Source organism: Carcharhinus amblyrhynchos, unplaced genomic scaffold (genome assembly GCF_965287045.1).
Source record: "Carcharhinus amblyrhynchos unplaced genomic scaffold, sCarAmb.v2.hapA scaffold_841, whole genome shotgun sequence".
In the NCBI taxonomy this organism is placed as follows: Eukaryota; Metazoa; Chordata; class Chondrichthyes; order Carcharhiniformes; family Carcharhinidae; genus Carcharhinus; species Carcharhinus amblyrhynchos.
Window position 1 is genome coordinate 1 of NW_027650581.1, and position 16809 is coordinate 16809.

The following is a 16809-nucleotide window of genomic DNA, read 5'->3' on the forward strand; positions in this document are numbered from 1 at the left end:
AGCATTCCCGCCATGCTCACCCTCCCTTCCTTCCTTCTCACTGCGGCTTTTCTTCATTGCAGTGCATGGTCGAGAGTTTATTCCTGGGCTTCAAGAGTCAGATGGTCACACAAAAGATACTCAGCCTGGTGGCCATGAGCCCGGTCATGTATTCCTGGTCTCCACTCCAGCAGAATTTCATGGTAGGTGCTTGTGTTGTGCTGAGTGGATGATTGAGTTCCATGAATGAATGACGGAGATCAGTGGCTGTATCTGGGTGTAGGCAACAGTTAGCACTGTTTGTGTTTCGGGTGTTTTGTTCCTCGCTAACTGGCGCTTGTTGCTGTTCAGGTGGAGGACGAGACAGTTTTACACAATATCCCATATATGGGTGACGAGGTCTTGGAACAGGATGGAGTTTTTATAGAAGAATTGATCAATAACTATGATGGAAAAGTTCACGGAGACAGAGGTAAGTGACTGAGTTCGTCCCATCGCTACCTCACCATATACACCAACAAATAGATTTACGTAGGACGTGTTTATCTCTTTTGGGGACCATGAATTGGATTCAATTTGAATTTGGTTTTTGGAGCAGGCAAGGAGATGGATTGAGGTTTCTCAGTCCACTGAGCACTAGCTTTGTAACTTTAAGAACGGAGTAAAAATTTAAGAAATAGGGTACACAAGCAGGTGAGCAAGGCCCTCCCCAGCAGCTCCTTCCTACATGGAATCTCACTCCATCCACACATTGCCCTTGGGGTGATTGTGATGGGGAAGGGACTGTGTCCATCTCCTTATGGAGCAGCATGTCTTTGCAAAGAAGGTTCTGGAGTGAGACGAGATGGTATTTGTCGGTGTTCCCCCCCGAGCAGCTCCATGATGCAGAATTCTGTGCTCTACAAGCTGTTCCTAGGGACAGGGATTCTGTGCTACCTTCACGATCCAGATGAGGCTTTGAGCTGTGGCAGAGGATCACTTCCTCTGTCTCACTGCCCCCTTCCTTTTATACCTGTGATGACATATCAATATCCCCCACAATATGATTGGTCCTAGGTTGCCAAAACCATCAAATTTAAATTTTTGAGGCACTTGGATACCAATAATCTGATTCGTTTCTGACTGGCTGAATTCAATAATTCAAATGCCTGAAAGCCTGTTGCCTTGGTAACTCTTTGCTTGGCCTTCCAACACAAATATTTCATTTTTGATACTCTTTATTTACTTGCCGTAAGAACACCATCTTTTATCAGACAATCTACAATTATTCTACCCCACTTTGCAACACTAGCTACACAATTGAGCTGCATCCCCTATTGCTAATCTTGGACACAGTGACTAACATTAAACATGGCGATTCAATGAGGACACACTGACAAGAACATAAGAGCATGAGGGAGCTATTCAGTCCCTTGAGCCAGCTGCACAATTCAATAAGATCACGGCTAATTTTCAATTGCACTTTCCAGCTGTAATAATTCTTCTTGGGCAGAAATCCCTTCATTTACGATTCCAACCACAGTACATAGTGTGCTGTCAGCAGCCTACCTTCAGGAACTGACACACCCAGTAAAATACAAGGAAAAGACTTCCTGATTGGTCCATCAATTGACTCCTTAAATTAGTAGTTCATATTCCAATAGGCCAACCTCAATACCTTGATTGACATCATTACACTAGCAATATTCCCAGATCTCTTAATTCCTCTCGTGCCAAAATATTTCATCAATCTCAGCCTTGAATATACTCAGACTGGGCACCTCAGATAAGAATCAGGAGCAGGAATGGGCCATTCGGCCCCTTAAGCCTTCTCCACCACTCAATAAGATCATGGCTCATCTTTTTGTGTACTCGGCTCCACTTACCCACCTGCTCACCATAACTCTTATTCCTTTACTGTTCAAAAACTTATCCTTGCCTTAAAAAGGTAGCCTGAACTGTTTCACTGGGTAGGGAATTCCACATGTTCACAACACTCTGGGTGATGTAGTCCCTCCTCAACTCAGTCCTAAGTCTGCTCCCTCTTATTTTGAGGTCATAACTCCTCATTTCTAGTTTCATCTGCCAGTGGAAACAACCTCCCTGCTTCTATCTTGTATGTTTCTGTAAGGTCGCCCTCATTCTTCTCAATTCCAATGAGTACAGTCCCAGTCTAGTCTGAATCTCCTCATAAACCAACCTTCTCAACTCCAGAATTAACCTTGTGAATCTCTTAAATTCCAAAAGTTGACAACACTGCATGAAGAAATCATTCCTTATCTCGATTCAAAATGCTCCTTTACCCTGAGACTATGCTGCCTAGTGTTGTCCTTGGTGAAGAAAGAATTGAAATCCATTCTTCACTTGGGATAGATTTATTCACAGAGCACCACATTCTGGGTATATGTCACTTTTCACATTTACCCAAGTTAGCATCCAATCGATACCCTTCATCTCAACAGACTTCACTTCAACTGATACTAGTGGTGTTTGATTTGATTTATTATTGTCACATGTATTGGGATACAGTGAAAAGAATTGTTTCTTGCGCGCTATACAGATAAAGTAGTACCTACTTCCCCTGTGAGGAGAAATAGATTCTGTGCAGACACTCAGCCAAGTTCCTGCAGCAACTACGATGATGGTGACAATCATGGAACGCTTACCTTCAGTGCTCCAGCTCCAAACATAGCTTTAAATTAAGGGGTGGTAATTATAGGACGGATGTCAGAGGTAGGTTCTTTACTCAGAGGGTAGTAAGGGCGTGGAATGCCCTGCCTGCAGCAGTTGTGGACTCGCCAACTTTAAGGGTGTTCAAATGGTCAGTGGATAGGCATATGGATAATATTGGAATAGTTTAGGCTAGAGGGTCATTAGATTGGTTCCACTGGTTGGTGCAAGATCGAGGGCCGAAGGGCCTGTACTGCGCTGGAATGTTCTATGTTCTATGTTCTAAATTCCATTCAGTCCAGAACCAATCATTAAACTTGTGAAAAAAGCAGGTACAGAGTTGTATGATTGCATTTGTTTGTCTATGTATTCTGCCAGAAGCAAGAGTGAGAAACATTGTATGTAATCTTTAAAATGTTAAAAAGATGAACATGTTGTGACACTACAGGAACCCAGGTTGACTGCTATCCTGCAAGGTACAGATGGTCATGGCTGCCTTAATAGCTCTGGAGAGAAATTAAACCCAGTTCAGATAAAGAGTTTGGTCCATGCTTCTGTTTTTATATTGAAGGATTGATGCGCCTGATCCCAGCACATCAAATCACAATTTCCCCCTCAATCAATTCTGATCATTCGAATGAATGAATTGATTCAAGAATCAATGTAAAAGTTGCTAGAAAGGCTTAGGCCACAGCTTCTTGGAATGATATAGGTGAAAATAACATTTTTAGGGGAGATGGTGGAATAGTGAAAATGTTGCTGGTTGAGTAATCTAAGGACACAGGGGCTGTCCACGGTAGAGGGTACAATTTAAATTCAATTAATAAATCTGGATATAAAGCTAACCTCAGCAATGGCAACCCTGATACTAAGTAAATGCTGGCCAGCCAGCGATGCCTATGTCCTATGAATGAATAACAAAAAATCTACAAACCCTAGCAGGTCTGTTGGACATCATGCTGACTCCTGACCCCCATGAATGATGCAATTTCCCCCCCTTCATTAGTTTGTGGGATCCTTGGGGTAAGATTCCCAGAACCCGACACTTTTCCTTGCTACAGACTATCCTGAGCCATTTAGCTCTTTAACTGGTAAATTGGTTCATTAATTTCACATGAATTAAAACTAAATGGTGAAACGAAGAAAATCGTAAAATATTGCACCAAATACAAGTGAAATCTAAACTTTTGCTCACAAAAATATTAGCCTATTATCAATAATCATCTTCTGAACATAAAAGATTCTCCAACTCTCTTTTCCATGTGGTAGATAAATATAATTATCCTGACCTTTAATATCCCATTTTCAATGTTGTTTTACTTTGTCTTCAATCTCTGTGTACAGCTCTGGGCGTTACACTATAGGAAGGATGTGAACACATTGGAGAGGGTGCAGAAGTTTACAAGAATGGCTCCAGAGCTCAGCTATGAGGATAGATTGGAAAGGGTGGGACTGTTCTCCTTGGAGAGAAGACTAAAAGGAGATTTGACGGAGATACTCAAAATCATGAGGGGGCTGGACAGAGTCGATAGGGAGAAACTGTTCCCACTCGGAAAAGGATAGAGATTTAAAATGATTTGCATAAAAAGCAAATGTGATGTGAGAGAAGCTTTTTCACGCAGTGAGTGGTTGGGGTTTGGAATGCATTGCCTGGGAGGGTGGTGGAGACAGGTTCAGTCAAGGCATTTAAGGGCATTAGATTAATATTTGAACAGGAACAATGTGCAGGGAGGATGTACAAAAGGCAGAGGAATGACACCGAGTCCATGATGCTTATTTGGAGAACCAGTGCAGGTACGATGGGCCAACTGGCCTCCTCTGCACTGTAACAGTTCTGTGTTTCTTCAGTTTGTGTGTTTGTTGAAGTCTACACTGATTACATAAAATTTAATGACGTAATCAGTTTTATCCACAACCTTTTAAAGGTTGTAAGGTTTCCCTGCCTACCACCCTCCCAGCAGTGCAGTCCAGACTGCCACCATCCACTGGGTGAAAAAACCTTTCCTCAAATCCCCTCTGAACCTCCTGGTCTCTTGTTACTGAATCCTCAACCAAGAGGAATACCTACTTCCTATTCACTCTGTCCAGACCCCTTAAAATCTTATACACCTCAATGATGCCCCCCCGCCCCCCCAGCCTTCTCTGCTCTAAAGGGAACAACTTGAGTCTATCCAGTATCTCCTATACACTCAATCTTCTCTACACTCAATCTTCTCTACACTCAATCTTCTCTACACTCAATCTTCTCTACACTCAATCTTCTCTACACTCAATCTTCTCTACACTCAATCTTCTCTACACTCAATCTTCTCTACACTCAATCTTCTCTACACTCAATCTTCTCTACACTCAATCTTCTCTACACTCAATCTTCTCTACACTCAATCTTCTCTACACTCAATCTTCTCTACACTCAATCTTCTCTACACTCAATCTTCTCTACACTCAATCTTCTCTACACTCAATCTCCTCAAATGCTCCATGCCAGGCAACATCCTGGCGAATCTCCTCTGCACTTTCTCCAGTACAATCACATCCTCCTTATAGTGAGGTAACCCAGAACTACACACAGTACTCCAGCCTAACCAAAGATTCATGCAACTCCAACATAATTTTCCTGCTCTTATACTCTATAGCATGACAGATAAAGGCAAGTATGCCATATGCCTTCTTAACTATTAAACTGTTCTGCTGCCTTCAGTGATCTGTGAATAAGTACCCCAAGATCTTCTGTTTATCTGAGCTGCCTAGCATCCTGCCATTCACTAAATAGTCCCTTGTCTTGCTACTCCTTCCAAAGTGCATTACCTCACACTTTTCAGGATTAAATTCCACTTGCCTTTGATCTGCCCATCTGACCAAGCCCTCTATATGTTCCTGCAAGGACACAAGTAACAGCCCAGAAATAGCTGTAAATCAGGAAGTGAAAGGGAGGGAGGAACTCAGGGAAATTATGGAAATTGCAATCATTAGGAAAATGGTACAGAGCAAATTTTCAGATCTGCAGGCTGACAAATCCCCGGGTCAAGTTTACTTCACCTTAAGGTTTTTTTATTCATTCATGGGACATGGGCGTCGCTGGCTGGCCAGCATTTATTGCCTATCCTCAGTTGCCCTTGCTCAGAGGGCAGTTGGGAGTCAACCACATTGGCATGGCTATGGAGTCACATGTAGGCCAGACCAGGTAAGGACATAGAACATTACAGCGCAGAACAGGCCCTTCGGCCCACGATGTTGCGCCGACCAGTTTTTAAAAAAAAAACACTGACCCACTAATCTAAACCAATCCCTTTTCGTCCATAAACCTATCCACAGATCTCTTAAACGCCCCCAAACTAGGCGCATTTACAACCGCAGCAGGCAGGGCATTCCAATCCCTCACCACCCTCTGGGTAAAGAACCTACCCCTGACATCCGTCCTATAACTACCCCCCCCTTAGTTTAAAGCCATGCCCCCTCGTGCTAGCTTTCTCCATCCGAGGAAAAAGGCTATCACTATCCACTCTATCTAAACCTCTAATCATCTTATATGTTTCAATAAGATCCCCTCTTAGCCGCCTTCTTTCTAGCAAAAACAACCCCAAATCCCTCAGTCTCTCCTCATAGGACCTCCCCTCCATACCAGGCAACATCCTGGTAAACCTCCTCTGCACCCTCTCCAAAGCCTCCACATCCTTCCTGTAATGTGGGGACCAGAACTGCACACAATACTCCAAGTGCGGCCGCACCAGAGTTGTGTACAGTTGCAACATGACGCTGCGACTCCTAAATTCAGTCCCCCTACCAATAAACGCCAAGACACCGTATGCCTTCTTAACAACCTTATCTACTTGATTCCCAACTTTCAGGGATCTATGTACACATACACCTAGATCCCTCTGCTCCTCCACACTATTCAAAGTCCTCCCGTTAGCCCTATACTCAACACATCTGTTACTCCTACCGAAATGAATTACCTCACACTTCTCTGCATTAAACTCCATCCGCCACCTCGCGGCCCAGCTCTGCAACCTGTCTAAGTCACCCTGCAAACTATGACACCCTTCCTCACAATCTACCACACCTCCAACTTTGGTGTCATCAGCAAACTTACTAATCCACCCAACTATACCCTCATCCAGATCATTAATAAAAATTACAAACAGCAGTGGCCCCAAAACAGATCCCTGAGGCACACCACTCGTAACCGAACTCCATGACGAATATTCACCATCAACCACCACCCTCTGTCTCCTATCTGCTAGCCAATTCCTGATCCAAGTACCTAGATTACCCCCAATCCCATACATCTGCATTTTCTGCAGAAGCCTACCATAGTGAACCTTATCAAATGCCTTACTAAAATCCATATATACCACGTCAACTGCCTTACCCCTATCCACCTCTTTGGTCACTTTCCCAGAGAACTCAATAAGGTTAGTAAGGCACGACCTACCTGCTACAAAACCATGCTGACTGTCTCTAATCAATTCATTACTCTCCAAATAACTATAAATCCTATCCCTAATAATTCTTTCTAAAACCTTGCCCACAACAGAAGTAAGACTCACCGGTCTATAATTCCCAGGGAAGTCTCTGTTCCCCTTCTTAAACAATGGGACAACATTCGCTGTCCTCCAATCTTCCGGTACTATACCAGAGACCAACGATGACCTGAAGATCAGAGCCAGAGGCTCTGCAATCACCTCTCTAGCCTCCCAGAGAATCCTAGGGTAAATCCCGTCCGGACCAGGGGACTTATCTATTTTCAAGCCCTCTAGAATATCCAGCACATCCCCGGTATCAACTGCAATACTTTCTATTTTACACCCCTGCACCCCAGTGTCCTCCTCAGCTACATTCATGTCCCCCTGCGTGAACACCGAAGAGAAATATTGGTTCAATGCCTGTCCAATCTCTTCCGGTTCCACACACAACTTCCCTCTACTGTCTGTAACTGGCCCTAATCTTGCCCTAACCAACCTTCTGTTCTTGACATACCTATAGAACGCCTTAGGATTCTCCTTAATCCTATCAGCCAAAGTCATCTCATGTCCTCTTTTAGCCCTTCTTAACTCCCTCCTAGCCAATCTAAAGCTCTCTAGTGCACTACCTGAGCCCTCAAGCCTCATCCGAACATAAGCCTCCTTTTTCTTCCTAACCAACGAATCAACTTTTTTAGTACACCACGGTTCCCTAGCCCTACCAAATCCTCCTTGCCTGACAGGGACATACCTATCACAGACCCGCAGTAGCTGCTCCTTGAAAAAATTCCACATTTCGGATGTTCCCAGTCCCTGTAATCTCCTAGTCCAACCTATGCTTCCTAATTCTCTCCTAATAGCCTCATAATTACCCTTCCCCCAGCTAAAACTACTGACCCGAGGTTCATGCCTATCCCTTTCCATCACTAAGGTGAACGTAACCGAATTGTGGTCACTATCACCGAAATGCACACCAACTTCCAAGTCTAGCACCTGGTCTGGCTCATTACCCAGCACCAAATCCAATATAGCCTCACCTCTAGTTGGCCTATCTACATACTGAGTCAAAAAACCTTCCTGCACACTTTGAACAAAAACTGACCCCTCTAACGAGCTAGAGCTATAGCAATTCCAATCAATATTAGTAAAGTTAAAGTCCCCCATGACAATTACCCTATTACTTTCACTCCTAACCAGGATCGTCTCCGCAATCCTTTCCTCAACCTCTCTAGAACTTTTTGGAGGTCTATAAAAGACTCCCAGCAGGGTGACCTCTCCTCTCCTATTTCTAACCTCCGCCCATACTACCTCAACAGACAAGTCCTCAGACAGCAGATTTCTTTCCCTAAAGGACATTAGTGAACCAGATGGGTTTTTCCAACAATCAACAGTGGTTTTGTGGTTATCAGTAGATTCTTAATTCCTGATATTTTTTATTGAATTCAAATTAGAAGTCATTCAGAGAAGATTTACTAAACTAATGCCAGGAATGGGTGTGTTGTATTATGAGGTTAGGGGTTGTATCCACCAGAGTTTAGAAGATTGAGAAGTGACTTGATTGAAACATATAAGATCCTGAGGGATATTAACGGTGGATGTGGAGAGGTTGTTTCCTCTTGTTGGAGAATCTAGAACTAGGGTCATTGTTTAAAAATAAGAGATCATTCATTTAGTACAGAGATGAGGAGAATTCTTTTCTCTCAGAGCGTTATGAGTCTCTGAAACCCTTTCTCAAAAGGCAGTGGAAGAGAATCTTTGAATATTTTTAAGGCACACTTGGATAGATTCGTAAGTAAAGACAGGGAAGGTTCTTGGGGGTAGGTGGAGTGTAGCTTTGAAGTTATCTTATTGAATGGGGGAGCAGACCCGAGGGGCCAAGTGGCCGACTCCTGCTCCATGTCTTTGTATGAACCATCAACTGAAAACTGAGACTCAACAGCTGTCCATTGCACCTAGTTCAACTCACTGATATTAAAGCTGCAGTCTGTGCAACCCAGCTGCAGTTCACTCAGCCTGGGCCTCCTAACCAGAGAGAGACAGTGGCAAAGATAGAGATGGGCATAACAGAGAGAACAGAAGAGAGAGAAATGGGGAGAGGAAAATAGATAAGCTGTGAGTGAGAGAGACCCAGGAGTAAATCAGATGAAGAATCTGAAGGTACGATTGTGGAGGATTATTGGACAGGGAAGGGTTTGGAGTTTCCACTCAGTCACTGATGGAAGTGCTGAAATTTTGTTGGAGGTTCTCATGGTATTGCCATATTTTCTAGCAGGTTATCATGGGATGTGGCATCGTACAACAGCTGTGGAGATCCAGCTGAGGTGTGTGTCTACTTGCTGAGAAAACTAACACTTACTGTTTTGCAGAATGTGATTTTATCAATGATGAGATCTTCACGGCGCTTGTTCACGGACTCAGTCGTGAGTCTGATGATGAAGTGAAGCCAGCTGCTCCCTCTCGGAACAACAGACAAAGTACTAAACGAGAGCAAGATGAATCACGCACTAGTAATCAGACCATTGAGGATGGTAAGTCTTTGTACTGACCTCTCCTGATGGGAGTTTGTTTAATTCATTCTTGGGATGTGGGGGTCACTGGTTAACTCCATCTCTAATTGCACCTTCAGAAGGTGGTGGTAAGCTGCCTTCTTGAACCTGCTGCAGTCCATAAGGAGTAGGTACACCCAGAGTGCTGTTAGGGAAGGAGTTCCAGGATTTGGATCCACTGAAGGAATGGTTGTTTCTTCTGTGAAATGAATGCTGAGTTGATTGACCTGAGAAAGGGGCTGTGGCGACAGTGTCTGGGGTCTTGTTAGGAGATTGCATTGAATGGCTGCTTTTGGCTGGACATGAGTCTAACTTAGCTTGTACACAGCTGGTCACTATTGAGTTAGTGGGATCAACTGTGTCTAACTGACTCCCGTGACCATCCACAGAAGCGTCTCGTTTGTTGAGGATGTGGAAGGTGATATTTAAATGAGAGTCTCTATTGCGCCTGCTGTTACCTGTGGTTCAGACACCCTAACCGAGTACCTGATAAGATGTGGGTTTGTAACCCCAGAGGGGTGATCGATGTCCAGGGAGAGGGAGTTAATGAGGGAGAGAGATTGCAGAAATCATAGAGATGTTGAGAGTCTGACCTTTAATGACCTTGAGAATCATTTTCTTTATCAGCAGCTGGTTTCTAATTGTCACATTAGCGAGTGGCAGAGCACAGCCCCAGGTTTGGGTTTTGGAGGGGCACAGCCCCAGGTTTGGGTTTTGGAAGGGCACAGCCCCAGGTTTGGGTTTTGGAGGAGCACAGCCCCAGGTTTGGGTTTTGGAGGGGCACAGCCCCAGGTTTGGGTTTTGGAGGAGCACAGCCCCAGGTTTGGGTTTTGGAAGGGCACAGCCCCAGGTTTGGGTTTTGGAGGAGCACAGCCCCAGGTTTGGGTTTTGGAGGAGCACAGCCCCAGGTTTGGGTTTTGGAGGGGCACAGCCCCAGGTTTGGGTTTTGGAGGAGCACAGCCCCAGGTTTGGGTTTTGGAGGAGCACAGCCCCAGGTTTGGGTTTTGGAGGAGCACAGCCCCAGGTTTGGGTTTTGGAGGGGCACAGCCCCAGGTTTGGGTTTTGGAGGGGCACAGCCCCAGGTTTGGGTTTTGGAGGAGCACAGGCCCAGGTTTGGGTTTTGGAGGGGCACAGCCCCAGGTTTGGGTTTTGGAGGGTTGTCAAAGGGCATGTGGAGATTGGGATGAGGGTCTCACATTCTGGCCAGTTGGAGGGGTTCAGGGTTTTAGCTGATCATCGGGGGAGAGACCAGAAGTGAGTTTCAGGGTGTGGGGGAAGCAGCCATCTCCATCCTGCCTCTAACACAGGCTGAAACCGTAGAATCCATAGAAGCCCGACACTACAGAAGGAGACAGTGCCCCCCCACCTCCACCTCCCCCCGCATCCTATCCCCATAACCCTTCACATTTACCCTTCTAATCCCCTTGACACTAAGGGTCAATTTGGCATGGCAGCACATCTTTGGAGTGTGGGAGAAAACCCACACAGACATGGGGAGAATGTGTAAACACCACATGAGGCTGGAATTGAACCTGGGTCCCTGGCGCTGTGGTGCTCATCTCTCTGCCACGTGCCGCTCACAAATCCACTGTCAGATTTGCCAGCCCTGGAATCCCATTAAATTTAAGTCCAACTTTCATAAGAACTAGGAGCAGGTGTAGGCCATCTGGCCTCTCGAGTCTGCTCTGCCATTCATTAAGATTATGGCTGATCTTTTTTGTGAACTCAGCTCCACTTACCCGCCCGCTCCCAATAACCCTTAATTCCTTTACTGTTCAAAAATTTATCCTTGCCTTAAAACCATTCAATGAGGGAGCCTCAACTGCTTCACTGGGCAGGGAATTCCACAGATTCACAACCCTTTGTGTGAAGAAGTTCCTCCTCAACTCAGTCCTAAATCTGCTTCTCCTTATTTTGACACTATGCCCCAAAGTTCTAGTTTCACCCGCCAGTGGAAACAACTTCCCTGCTTCTATCTTATCTATTCCCTTCATAATCTTATATGTTTCTATAAGATCTCCCCTCATTCTTCTGAATTCCAATGTGTATAGCCCCAGTCTACTCAGTCTCTCCTCATAATCCAACCCTCTCAACTCCGGAATCAACCTAGTGAATCTCCTCTGCACCCCCTCCAGTGCCAGTATATCCTTTCTCAAGTAAGGAGACCAAAACTGTACACAGTACTCCAGGTGTGGCCTCACCAGCACCTTATACAGCTGCAACATAACCTCGCTGTTTTAAACTCCATCGCTCTAGCAATGAAGGACAAAATTCCATTTGCCTTCTTAATTATCTGCTGTACCTGCAAACCAACTCCTTGAGATTCCTGCACAAGGACCAGGTCCCTCTGCATAGCAGCATGCTGCAACTTTTTACCATTTAAATAATAGTCCATTTTGCTTTTATTCCTACCAAAATGGATGACCTCACATTTACCAACATTGTACTCCATCTGCCAGACCCTCACCCACTCACTTAGATTATGTATATCCCTTTGCAGACTTTCAGCGTCCTCTGCACACTTTGCTCTGCCACTCATCTCAGTGTTATCTGTGAATTTTGACACACTACACTTAGTTCTTAACTCCAAATCATCTATGTAAATCGTAAACAATTGCGGCCCCAACACTGACCCCTGAAGCACACCACTAGTCACTGATCACCAACCAGAAAAACACCCATTTACCCCCACGCTTTGCTTTTTGTTGGTTAACCAATCCTCTGTCCATGTTAATACATTACCTGTAACACTGTGTACCTTTATCTTATGTTGCAGTCTTTGGTGCGGCACCTTGTCCACGCCTTCTGGAAATCCAGATACACCACATCCACAGGTTCCCCATTATCCACTGTACATGTAATGTTCTCAGAGAATTCCACCAAATTAGTCAAACATCACCTGCCCTTCATGAACCCATGCTGCATCTTACCAATGGGACAATTTATATCCAGATGTCTCACTATTTCTTCTTTGATGATAGATTCAAGCATTTTCCCTACTACAGAAGTTAAGCCAACCAGCCGCTAGTTATTTGCCTTTTGTCTACCTCCTTTTTTAAACAGCGGCTTTTAAATATAAATTGTCCCATTGGGAAGACGCAGCATGGGTTCATGAATGGAAGGACTACAATAGTTTACGATTTACATAGATGATTTGGAGTTGGGGACCAAGTGTAGTGTGTCAAAATTCACAGATAACACTAAGATGGGTGGAAGAGCAAAGTGTGCAGAGGACGCTGAAAGTTTGCAAAGGGATATAGATAGTCTAAGTGAGTGGGTGAGGGTCTGGCAGATGGAGTACAATGTTGGTAAATGTGAGGAAATCCATTTTGGTAGGAATAACAGCAAAATGGACTTAATTTAAATGGTAAAAAAATTGCAGCATGCTGCTGTGCAGAGGGATTTGGGTGTCCTTGTGCAGGATTCTCAAGGAGTTGGTTTGCAGGTCCAGCTGGTAATTAAGAAGGCAAATGGAATTTTGTCCTTCATTGCTAGAGGGATGGAGTTTAAAACAGCAAGGTTATATTGCAGCTGTATAAGGTGCTGGTGAGGCCACACCTGGAGTACTGTGTACAGTTTTGGTCTCCTTACTTGAGAAAGGATATACTGGCACTGGAGGGGGTGCAGAGGAGATTCACTAGGTTGATTCCAGAGTTAAGAGGGTTGGCTTATGAGGAGAGACTGAATAGACTGGGGCTATACTCATTGGAATTCAGAAGAATGAGGGGAGATCTTATAGAAACATATAAGATTATGAAGGGAATAGATAAGATAGAAGCAGGGAAGTTGTTTCCACTGGCAGGTGAAACCAGAACTAGGGGGCATAGCCTCAAAATAAGGGGGAGCAGATTTAGGACTGAGTTGAGGAGGAACTTCTTCACCCAAAGGGTTGTGAATTTATGGAATTCCCTGCCCAGTGAAGCAGTTGAGGCTGCCTCATTGAATGTTTTTAAGGCAACGATAGATAAATTTTTGAATGGTAAAGGAATTAAGGGTTATGGTGAGCGGGTGGGTAAGTGGAGCTGAATCCACAAAAAGATCAGCCATGATCTTATTGAATGATGGAGCAGGCTCGAGGGGTTGAATGGCCTACTCCTGCTCCTAGTTCTTTCCTTCTTTATGTTCTTATAGAGTCATAGAGGTTTACAGCATGGAAACAGGCCCATTGGCCCAATTTGTCTATGCCACCCTTTTTTTTCAAAACCCCTAAACTAATTGTCCGCGTTTGGCCATATCCGTCTATATCCATGGTACCCATGAAACTATTTCAATGCTTTTTAAAAGATAAAATGTACCTGCCTCTATACCACCTGTGATGGCTTGTTCCAGACACAAACCACCATGTTTATGAAGAAATTGCCCCTCTGGACACTTCTGTATCTTTCTCCTCTCACCTTAAACCTATGCCCTCTAATTTTAGACTTTCCTACCTTTGGGAAAAGATATTGATTATCTACCTTGTCTGTGCCCCTCCTTATTTTATAGACCTCTATAAGGTCACCCTCAGCCTCCTACGCTCCAGAGAAAAAAGTCCCAGTCTATCCAGCCTCTGCTTATAACTCAATCCATCAAATCCCGGTAGCATCCAAGTAAATCTTTTCTGCACTCTTTCTAGTTTAATAATATCCTTTCTACAATATATCCAGATGTCTCACTATTTCTTCCTTGATAATAGATTCAAGCATTTTCTCTACTACAGAAGTTAAGCTAACCGGCCTTTAGTTACCTGCCTTTTGTCTACCTTTTTTAAACAGTAACGTCACATTTGCTGTTTCCTATCTGCGGGAACCACCCTAGAGTCCAGCGAATTTTGATAAATTACAACTAGTGCATTTGCTATTTCCCCCGCCATCTCCTGTAATAGCCTGGGATGCATTCCATCAGGACCAGGAGACTTGTCTACCATTAGCCCCATTAACTTGCCCAACACTACCTCTTTCGTGATGACAGTTTCTAGGTTCTGACCTGCCATAGCCTTCCTGTCATTAATTTTTGGCATGTTACTTGTGTCTTCCACTGTGATTGCACTTTGGGAGCAAGAATTAAATACTGTAATTTATTGCACCACTGAGTGGTAGTCAGCCTTTGCAAACCCCCTCCTAGGCAGAGGGGACGGGACGGAAAGGTGTTGATTTTGACTCTGTATGCAGCCTGTGATCTACAGAAGAATTAAACATCACTAAATTATTTAGCTGGTGGTCTCTGGTCTCTCTCATCCCCTCTAACCTCACTGTAACGGAATGTTCTAGGCACGGACGAGAGACCAAATAGGAGACTCCCACCTGACAAGATCTTCAAAGCAATCGCCCTGATGTTTCCAGACAGAGGATCCTCAAAGGACCTGAGAGAAAAGTGAGAACTTGTCTTGCCCCTCGCTCTGCCCCTCGCCCTGCCCCTCGCCCTGCCCCTCGCCCTGCCCCCCGCTCTGCCCCTCGCTCTGCCCCCGCCCTGCCCCTCGCCCTGCCCCCGCCCTGCCCCTCGCTCTGCCCCCGCCCTGCCCCTCGCTCTGCCCCCGCCCTGCCCCTCGCTCTGCCCCCGCCCTGCCCCTCGCTCTGCCCCCGCCCTGCCCCCGCCCTGCCCCTCGCTCTGCCCCCGCCCTGTCCCTCGCCCTGCCCCCGCTCTGCCCCCGCCCTGCCCCTCGCTCTGCCCCCGCCCTGCCCCCGCCCTGCCCCTCGCTCTGCCCCCGCCCTGCCCCTCGCCCTGCCCCCGCCCTGCCCCTCGCTCTGCCCCCGCCCTGCCCCTCGCTCTGCCCCCGCCCTGCCCCTCGCTCTGCCCCCGCCCTGCCCCCGCCCTGCCCCTCGCTCTGCCCCCGCCCTGCCCCTCGCTCTGCCCCCGCCCTGCCCCTCGCCCTGCCCCCGCCCTGCCCCCGCCCTGCCCCCGCCCTGCCCCCCGCCCTGCCCCTCGCCCTGCCCCCGCTCTGCCCCCCGCCCTGCCCCTCGCTCTGCCCCCCCCGCCCCTCGCCCTGCCCCTCTCCCTGCCCCCCGCCCTGCCCCTCGCTCTGCCCCCGCTCTGCCCCTTGCTCCACCCCCCACCCCCGCTACGCCTTTTTGCCAGGTTCCAGGGGCTGGGTTGGTTTGTGACAGTTGCTCTGCCTGTTTTTCAGGTACTGGGAGCTGACTAAACTGTGTGACCCCTCGGCAATGCCCCCAGAGTGCACTCCCAACATCGATGGTCCAAATGCTAAATCTGTACAGCGTAACCAGTCTCTGCATTCCTTCCACACCCTCTTCTGCAGGCGCTGCTTTAAGTACGACTGTTTCCTGCACCGTGAGTACCTATCAGGTTATTTTGATAATAACTCTCTGTTCAGCCTGAGCCTCACTGGGCTGGAATTTCTCCTTTGTGTCCAAAAGGGGAGAATCTCCATTCTGAATTGCAGTAATGCTCGGGATAAGGAGTGGAAGAGGGGGGGAGGTGAAGTGAGGCGGATATGTCAATTAAACAATACATTAAATTAATAAGATCATAAACACCAACAGGAAAATACTGTTTAGAAAGAAATGATGCAGTGTCTAAACGAGTTTCCCATCTTAGACTCACACCCTTTCCCTGATCTCTAAGACATTGTATTGGAGCATTTTCACAGACATGGTCTTTTCTCTTTGGGGACTAAGGTGGGGGTAATGATGGAAGGATTCCTGAGCAGTTTGTTAGCCCGTGGGACCACATTATCAACACTCCTTCCATGGCCAAAAACTCTAGCATTGGACTTGAACCCAGAGCTTCTCCTCTGGAGGCAGGGGCATTACCCACTGTGCCACAAGACCCCCATCTGAGACACTTACCCACCAACTTACCAAACATAGACTCACCTCAGGTCAGCCACAACTAGGAACAAGGGCAAATAGGTCCCATTTTCTTTGTAAAGGTGTGCCTTTGCTTTTCTTTGTGTGTACATGCGTGTGTGTGTGTGCGTTTCTGCATGCGTGTGTGTGTATAAGAATATAAGAACTAAGAGCAGGAGTAGGCCATTCGGCCCCTTGAGCCTGCTCCGCCATTCAATAAGATCATGAGTGATCTTTCTGTGGATTCAGCTCCACTTACCCTCCCGCTCACCACAACCCTTAATTCCCTGTTCAAAAATTTATCTATCCTTGCCTTAAAAACATTCAATGAGGCAGCCTCAACTGCTTTACGGTGCAGGGAATTCCACAGATTCACAACCGTTTATG

The 16809-nt window shown here is 46.1% G+C and overlaps 1 protein-coding gene across 1 annotated transcript in view; it reads left to right on the forward strand.

The window, feature by feature from the left end:
- Positions 1 to 62: 62 nt before the first annotated feature.
- The window catches only part of LOC145340205 (histone-lysine N-methyltransferase EZH2-like), a gene marked incomplete at both ends in the record, with an annotated part of 55122 nt that continues 38375 nt past the window's right edge, over positions 63 to 16809 (forward strand). Inside the window, 5 exons of the mRNA XM_080184634.1 lie at positions 63 to 182; positions 331 to 451; positions 9458 to 9619; positions 14887 to 14989; positions 15741 to 15904. Of these exons, the coding sequence (XP_080040760.1) occupies positions 63 to 182; positions 331 to 451; positions 9458 to 9619; positions 14887 to 14989; positions 15741 to 15904 (670 nt within the window). The remainder of the gene's footprint in view (positions 183 to 330; positions 452 to 9457; positions 9620 to 14886; positions 14990 to 15740; positions 15905 to 16809) is intronic.